We start from the raw sequence: 9314 nt of genomic DNA on the forward strand, positions 1-9314 counted from the left end.
TTGAATAGTCTTATTGTACAAAAATTGGAAGTACTTTGAACTTGGAATGACTTTCATTTTCTTTTATAATGGTACACTGTAGCTTCATCTATGACATGGGTCAGATATCAGGGCCCATCAAACAAAGTGTTGCAATTGATAAATAAAAGCCATCAATGCCAACATCTAACATGCATACATCTGTAAAGGTTTTTTTTTAACAGTATACTCATGCATGAATCAGCGTCTTGACAATTCTCATCAATGTTCCCAAAGGGATATTGTGTACATTTACTACGTTACCTATTTTTTCTTTCACTTTAAATCCAGTTTATCATCCATCTTATAGAATATATTTTTATTCTACTAATGTGCAGCTATGATAATGAAACAGCACTTAATGTCCATTATTTTCAATAAATGTATGACATCACAAAAGATGAAATGCAAAATTCATTCTGTGGAAAACCAGTTTGAATTAGATTCTTATCTGATTTGTCTAGATTTACACGAGAATTATTCTGATTTTATTAATTAATTAGCATTTAAAATCAATAATCCATATCGCCAAGGATATTACAGTTGTCCCAATATTTTCATCACCAGTGTTCAGAGATCAATTATTTCTTATTGATTCCCTCTCTGATGTCTATTACTTTTAGAGTTACATAATCATGAGTCTAGGAGCAACCTCTCAGTATAATGTTTAGGCAGAAGATGCCTTCTGCGTCTAAGAGTAACACGCAAACCATAGTCTGATACCGGCGTGTCTGCAGCAAGAACTCTTCCCTTAGTTTGTCCATCAATTCCAGTCTTATCAAGGTTGGCAAGAAGTTGTTGGTCCTCAAAATGTAAACCAGTGTCCCCGTATTGATCTGGATGTGCAGCGAACTGTTTGAGTTTCTTCCTCGCAGACTCGCCTCTTGCTTGGATCTTCTGCCTATGAAAATATGGACTCTGACCGTAATCTTTGTGTTCATGGGGGAAACGGTCATCAATGTCATCAAGGTTGTTGAAATTTTTGGGTGAAATGGAAAGGTCACGTGGATGCATCCTGGTGTGATGCAGCCCAGAGGTGTTGCTTGTCAAAGGTTTCTCTCTTAGCACCGTCAGCCCTGGTTGGTGAAAGTCACCTTCACCGCCATCACCATCCATGAAAGGATGGTGGTTGCCATCATGCGAACCTCCCACAGATGATATCCTTGACCGTGTGACAGATCTCCTACCAGTATCCACTCGACCCTGCTTATGCATCCTGTGCGAGACATCATGCAAAGTTCTAGAGTAGTCGATAAATCCTGCACCAATCCCCTCACCATTTCCAAGCCTCTGTAATACACCCTTTGTAGATGATCTCCTTCTCCTATCTTCTTTCTTAAACACTGCACTATCCTCTGACCAAACATCCTCGTCTCCATCATCGATTCTCACATCCTCCAGGTCAGCCTCAAGGTCATCTAAAACACTCATCCCTGACTCCTGCCCATCCCTTCCCTTCCGGGATGAGTCACCAAGAAACTTGAGAGGCTTGATTCCCTTGTTAAACCTTCTCGCATCAGGGTTGGGCGTGGTCAATGTAGACTTCCGGACTGGCCTCTGTTTCTTGGCGGTCGGTTGGCTTGCCATCGCAGACTTTCCTGTGACGTTTCCATCCTGTTTCTTCCTCCTCCTTCGTCTTGGGGGCTCTTCCATCTCCAGCATAGCAGGATGGAACTGAGGGGATACCTGAAATAAAAAAAAATCAAAATGGAATTTGAATGATAATAATCACAAGAAATCTTGGTTGGTACATTGAAAATGGGTGGAATTCTGATAAATCAAGGTTTAAACCAACATTAAGCAAGAAGTTACCCAATGTTAGCTTTCATCCTTCTTCAATATTCATGACGAAAATAAACAAATCAATGAAGTTTACAATATCTCCCTAATTCCTATACTTCTCATTCAAAACACAAAGTTACTTCTACTTCTACGACGATACTCAGCAGGATCCATAAGTCAGGATGTAGTGCTAAGGAAATATCTTGGGTGCTCATCTGCAGTTAATTTTCAATTAAATTGTTATTTATGATTATGGTAATTTGTTCTTGATAAATGAGGTGGTAATTGCAGTCTAGTACATGTAGTTTTACTACAAGACAGCTATGAGGATATCAATGCCTATTAAATGATATTTGCATGTTTTATTGGAATTGAATTGAGTATGTTTTGAAGAATGAAAAATAACATAGGATTGGAGCGCTGTGGATTAGTCTCCAGACTTTGAACAGAGGGTCATGGGTTCAAATCCCAGCCATTGTCTAGTTTCCTTTAGCAAGAAATTCATCCACATTGTGCTGCACTCAACCCAGGTGAGGGATTGCTGCCTGAAGCCAACTGAAATGGCACTTCACCTCACTCAAAGGGGAAGGTCTTCTGGACTTCTGCTGTAGCTTTCATCCACCCCCAACTCCTTGGTTGCTATCAAGCACCCCTCCCCTCCCCACCTCTTCAATACTAGTATTGGAATTGTAGAAAAATAAATTGTAGAAAAATAAAAAAAAACGCTGGTCAACATCCATGCACCTTACTTCAAATTTCATGTGATTCCCTACAGCTGAGCAGGATGCCAGTTTTATATTTACTCACTGGGCCTGAAGAAGCCAGGACATGTTAAAGCCCCATACATGCTGCACAATATAAAGCATGAAAAGCCTAAAATGGAAGTTGTCACAGGCAAACAAATTATATCTTTAGTTTGGGGGGCTACTTTTTCCAGCGTATATATCCCGCAACATTGGATGAGCTTTAACATTGCAATGAATTATGATTTTCCTTTTTTTAGTTTCCAGGGCACTTTTGAGCATTTATGGGGTGAAATCGCTCCCCACCCCCCGTGTAACCCCCCCCCCCCCCCCCCCCCCCGAGTTGTCAACCTGAAACCAGGCAACAACCCAAAGACTGGTATCTCTGAGCTTAGAGCTATCAATGTCCATCACTGATAGGAAGAAGAACAAGAGAAAAGCTTACCCATGTTGTTTCAAGGCCATCTTCCAGATAGAGGACCTGTGCGGTGATAGGATTATCAGCTGCATTGGTGGGACTACAGAGACGTTTGGGTAACCGTTCTGGTGGGCTTTCTGTGAACATCAACGAGGGTTTCACCAGATTGAAGCATCCTGGTTTCTTTGAAGAATGTCTACGTGGCATTGTGATGTCATTACTTTTAGATTGTCCTGCAAAGAGATTTGAATACCCTAAACAGCAATTAATTAATCCAAGTCAAGTGTATGATATTAGACTACAACTTTTTAACATTTGACAAAAACTATGGCAAAACATGCAACAATTGCCATTGCCATCGAAACGTATTATAGGACGGCCGAGGGGAAATGCTATCTAGCTCGCGTCTGCTACATCTACAAGAATGCGCGCAGCGTTTACGCTCTGCTTAACTTGAATATCAGCTTGGATATGAAAATTTAATTCCAGTTTTCAAAAAGGTGTTTAGGCCGAGGGGGGGGAGGGGGAGAGAGAGATCATTTTAAGCGGGAGAAAATACATCGGGAGAGTTGGAGTCTCTGTGGACGAGTGAAAGACTTGATGATCAACTGAATAAGCCATGGCGTGGGCATGGACGCTTCTGCAGGGACTCAGTTTTAAAGCAAGTGAGAACGATTGCTCACTACTGCTCACCTTAATCCGTTTCAGGTAGAACCATTTATCCCTTGCCTCAGTGAATTTTATTTTTTTTTGTGACATGAAATGATAAATGCAGAAAAAATTAGAAATCAGGCAACATCATAGTTCATAATCATACACATTATTGTTTGTACACTTATTCTAGATTATGATGGGGTACCTAAAGCTACGCACTTTGTTTATAAATGATAAGTTGATAACGTACTCGACCAAAAAATGGTAGGTATGTGCCACGGGCGAGAAAAAAAATGGGGGCTTTGGAGCGGGCTTAGTTCCGAGGATCCTCCTTTTTACAATAAGTTATCGCAAAAAGGAGGGTCCTCGAAACGGGCTTCGTAACTATGAAAACGGGGGTCCTTGGATCGGGTCACCTGCGTGTGAGTGTGTATGCATCCCTTTGGAACGGGCACATGTGCATGCAGCTAGCCCAGGGCGCTCAGAGGCGATGGGAGGACAGTCGACAGCGCTCTGCGGCCGCTATTCACCAAAATTACAGCTCATTGTAGCGGATCAATGCAGACGGAACAGCGAGAAAAACATGCGAAGCTTTGGAATGGATTTCTTTCTTCTTTTTTCTCTCGATAAGAAAATGCTATGCTTTGGAGCGGCTTTCTTTTTTCTTTTTGCTACAGGCCTATGTTAATTTGGAACGGAAATTGACATGGCCATGGAGCTAGGAGAGTAGTAGGCATACGTTTAAATGATTTTAACTCTCTAGCAGCCTCCTGGCTATGTCCGGACATATTTTGTGTCCGGACAATCAATTTTACCTTACCTTTAATTCGAAAGTCCTTTGGAAAAACTTACAACTGAAAAATAAGCGAAGGGGGTTTCATCAATTTTTAGTACATAAAAAATCTAGTTAGGAAATAATGATAGAGAACAAAAGATCAAAAGATGATTACAACTACTGAATTCATATTTTTAGTGCAATCCTAAGACAAAAAAGAAGGCTTCAAAAATAAATTTTCAATTGTGGATGAACCAATGCAGTGTAGGCTCTGGCTTTCATCTTTTTGGTACATGGTGACAGTGACAGGGTCCTTCGGATAAGTCCTAAAGTTCGACTTGCTTTGTGTCTGATGTTCTGGCAATGCTTATTCTAACGTAAATCAGCAGTGATCGTTGCACCGAGGTATTTGGATTCACTTGCTCTTGGTATAAGATCATTGAAGAGAGAGTAATCATAAAAGCCAGGCACACGTTTTCGAGTCATTGATAGAACTGCACACTTCTTCACATTGAAATTCATCAACCAGGTTGAAGACCAGTTGGACAGTTGCTGGAGATCCTGTTGAAGAATGTGATGGTCCGTACTTTTGGAAATCTCTCTATAAATTACACAGTCATCAGCAAATAGCCTCATACTTGACCTTATCTGATCTTGGATGTCATTTATGAATAATAGAAAGAGAGTCGGGCCGATCACAGAGCCTTGCGGCACTCCAGAAGTGACACTTTTCCATTGTGACTTGGTTCCATCAACTACCACAGCTTGTCGTCTGTTGGTAAGGAATGACATGATCCAGTTGAGTGTATCACCTGTGATGCCATAATACAGAAGCTTTGAGTGTAACCGTTGGTGAGGTACTCTGTCAAAAGCCTTCTGGAAATCAAAAAAGACAGCATCAACTTGTCCTTGCTTCTGGATGACAGAGGTCCAGTCATCAATTGCTGACATTAGTTGGGTGAACGTGGAGAGTCCTTGTCGGAATCCGTGCTGTGCATCTGTCAGGATAATATTAGATGCAAGGTGTTTTGAGACATGACTAAGGACAACGTGCTCCATGACTTTACAGCATATACATGTACATGTGAGTGAAATAGGGCGATACTGTGAAGGTTCACTCTTGTCACCTGACTTGTGTACTGGGGCAACAAGCGCTTGTCTCCAGTGTGATGGGGTAACACCAGAGTTGTAGCTCTGTTGGTAAAGGAAAGAGAGGGCAGGAGATATTTCTTGGGATACAAGTTTCAGGAGTCTCGGTGGGATTTCATCTGGACCACATGCTTTGGATGGATTCAGCTGTCTCAACTGCTTTTCCACACCAGTCCTATGGAAATGTAGGTGCCCTATTGGTGGGTATTGAGAGTTATCTTTAGATGGCAATGTTCGACTATTTTCTAGAGTGAACGTTGACTGAAAGTGGTCATTAAGGGCCTCTGCCTTTTCTTTGGCTGTAGCACACATCTTGGTAGTTGTGCGTAGAGATGGTATTCCAAGGAATTCAGAGCCTTTTCTTTGGCTGTAGCACACATCTTGGTAGTTGTGCGTAGAGATGGTATTCCAAGGAATTCAGAGCCTTTTCTTTGGCTGTAGCACACATCTTGGTAGTTGTGCGTAGAGATGGTATTCCAAGGAATTCAGAGCAGCAGCTTTTGATGTACAGTATGACCAAAAGGTTTTGGGGTTTTCAACAAGACTGGTTCCAATGATGTTGTTCACGTAGTCAGAATGAGCCCTGTGAACAAGCTTAGCCACATGATTCCTGAATCTTCTGTAGGTTTCCCAAGCAGCAGTACTAGGCTGTCGTCGTGCTCTTTTAAAAAGCCTGTCTCTTTTCCTCATTTTCCGTTTAATATCAGTGGTAATCCCACTCACACAACATGCGAGGTTAGTAATACTAACCTCGCACAACGCATGTGGTTTCATAGTGGACTTTGACGTTTTCATTCATCACACGAATGTGAGGGAATGAAAAACGCCAAACATTTGAGTATTTCTCCACTAATGGAAATTTGTTTTTATGATTCAACTTTTTTTTTTAATGAATTGGAAATTATTTATAAAAGTGTTTTTATCGCTTACCTCCAAGTCTCAACCAGGATACTCCGTTCGATCCGTCCTTAATACTGCGGTGGAAAGTACGCAAACAACAATCGAAAAGCAATTTTTCGTATCGAACATTCTCAATTCAAGTCGTCAGCGCATAATAGGAAATTGTACCAAAAATCAACAGGTTGCATCTCATGTATATACTTATTGGTAAAGTACGCCATCTTTTGACAAGATGATGATGAAAGTGGATTGAACGAGCAAGAAAATAATGCTGATCGCCTAGAATGCAGCTAGCTTGCAACACCGTAAACAAAGGTACGGTAGGCACTTAAGAACCAAGTTTGAAAGGACACTCGTAAAATTACGTCACTCTCGCGATGAATAATCATTAGATCGTGGTCGTGCGTGTTCAATAAAAACTCTCTGCATGAATGAATATTCATCGGCGAGAGTGACATAATTTTACGAGTATCCTTTCAAACTTGGTTCTTAAGTGCCTACCGACTTTGAAATAATATCGCGCGCCCTCTTTAGGCAAAAGTTGATATCAACGCTGATCAAGAGGCATCTACGTGAAGATCACGAAAAATGCTCTTATTTTATTAAAAACAACACCAAACAGAATTCAACAAACGATCCATATGGTTCGGTAAGTGTCATAGAATATAATGCTTAGCTACGATGTAAAGTCATAGTTATTCTAGTAAAAAGGGTGTGAAAGATTCGCGTGCACCAGGTGCATATGAATCCTTCACACACGAGACGATTTGAAACCATGAGTGTGGTAATCCATGGTAGATGTCGCTTTCCTTTGCTCATCTTTGAGGGAATAATCTCTGACAAACATCTACTTAGGAAGTTATAGATCATCCTCCAGTTTGTTTCCACATCTCTCTTTTCAAGATCAGAAGATAGGAAGCTTGTTGAAAAGTCAACATAGCTTGTTTGAGCTGTTGTATATCGAAGAGATGAATCCTTCTTGGACTTGGAGGTTTCGGTTGATACTTTTCTTTGGGGTGGACAAAATGTTGAATGTCAAGATGTAATGATCAGAGATTCCAGGATGCACTTCAACATTTTCCACCAAAGCAGGATTAGATGTTACCCGACGCACGTGTCTGTAACGTTGGCGAAGACCAAAAGGAAACAAGATGGCGACGTAAACATCGGGCAAGTCTCTTCCATCTTAATATGATATTTTTCTCATTTTTTAAATGAATTCTTCTTTAAAAATAAAATCGATGGCGCAGAAATGTCGGAAAATGAAGTTGCATCCCATGTACATGATTTAGGGCTAGATCTTTTAGAAGGAAAGTAGAAATCTCGGGGTCGAAAGTTTCAGGTTTTGGCGGCCTACACGCACGTGAATGAATGGATAGGGATACCTGGCCTGGCTTCGTTGAGAGTAACCTTTGTTTCCGTTAGTAAATGATTATACTCTCTAGAAGCCTCCTGGCTACCCCCCTCCTGCGTCTTTGAATGATCCGATCTCCGAACAGCGGAGGAACTGAAAGTGAAACGAGACTACAACTCCGAGAGACAGGGAGATTCCAATCACAGGCACAGCATAATTTTCAATGCATGGGACTTAAATTTAGGCTTGCCGACAAAAATCTTTCTAAATTGAAGTTGAACTTGGCTTGTTTGGCCGTGGAATCATGCCTAAGGAGGAACGTAACCTAGGATCCACATGTTAAGTGATGTAAAGACCATATTTACCTCGGTTTTAACGATAGTGGTGTCACAAGGTACGGGTTCCTGGCATCTTCAAATTTGAAAGTCCTTCCTTTTCTTGTTTTTAATTTTATATTTTGAACAAAACCGCTTTTCATTCCGCGTTGAGCTCGAGAGAGGGCGTACTTTCATTTTTTTTACGATCATCCACATCTCCCTTAGGGCGATTCCACACTCGAACTTCAAAAATATCATAAATTTCAAGATGCTTTCAATAAGTCATAAGTAGTGTAATATTTTACTATGACACCTAAATTTTATGAAAATTATGAGTTTTAACCAAAAGTGAGGACAGATATAGTTTTTTGGGGGGAGAACAATAGAATTTTAAATTTTCAATAATTTTGCTCATTGAATAGTCAAGTACAAAATCCGCCTGAAACAATTATTTGCAAAGCATGAGAAGATTGAAAATATTGCAGGTCAATAGAATAATATATCAATGATGGTTCCAAATAATATCTACAACATTTTCATGATCCATAATAGGGGCAGCCCTGATTTTTCCGAACCTATTTTTGGCAATGTCCCGTACGACACATGACAATGCAAAAGTTTTTCCTACAATTTTATTTTTGATGATGCAATTTCATAAAATCAGTTTCTCTTTGTTTGACCGATGGGTGATCGATTTATCCCATAAGGATCTAATTACTGCCCTTCATTTTTCAATTATTGTCCTATTAAAAGTTGTCCCGTACGACACACGCTGTGTCGTACGGGACATGTCCTGTACGACACACAATATAATAATGCATTTAATTGAAGGATTTGGATTCAGAAATCATAAATAGTAGGCATATTTAAATTCATTTATTTGATTTAACATAAGTGAACTGAAAAAGGACTTTGTTTATCTCCATAGAACATGAAATAGGTGATTATAAACATTTTAATTGATTTCATGTAGGCTTATTCTTTTGTGAATCCCTTCAGCTAAACTGGTGATTTTCACTGATCAGAGCAGGTTAATTCCTTTTTATTGAGCATGAAAAGAAAACTTTTATAATCATTTCAACCTAGCCTGGAAGATGACTTCCTCTTGCATGCTAATGTGGAATTATTATAAGATGTAAAAAATATATATATCAATCATCATGATCATCTATTTGGACTTCCCTTGATGATCACTATTTTTTAA

General features: G+C 40.0%; 1 protein-coding gene across 1 annotated transcript; it reads right to left on the bottom strand.

Moving 5' to 3' along the window:
* Positions 1-616: 616 nt before the first annotated feature.
* Positions 617-8264, bottom strand: LOC121421668. Its single transcript, XM_041616436.1, has 3 exons — positions 8159-8264; positions 2989-3194; positions 617-1704 (listed from the first exon to the last, which is right to left on the bottom strand). The coding sequence occupies exons 2-3, from the start codon at positions 3166-3168 to the stop codon at positions 652-654; spliced, it is 1233 nt and encodes a 410-aa protein (XP_041472370.1). The 5' UTR covers positions 3169-3194; positions 8159-8264; the 3' UTR covers positions 617-651.
* Between the last annotated feature and the right edge of the window lie 1050 nt (positions 8265-9314).

The sequence above is a fragment of the Lytechinus variegatus genome, chromosome 9 (genome assembly GCF_018143015.1).
Source record: "Lytechinus variegatus isolate NC3 chromosome 9, Lvar_3.0, whole genome shotgun sequence".
Lineage (NCBI taxonomy): Eukaryota > Metazoa > Echinodermata > Echinoidea > Temnopleuroida > Toxopneustidae > Lytechinus > Lytechinus variegatus.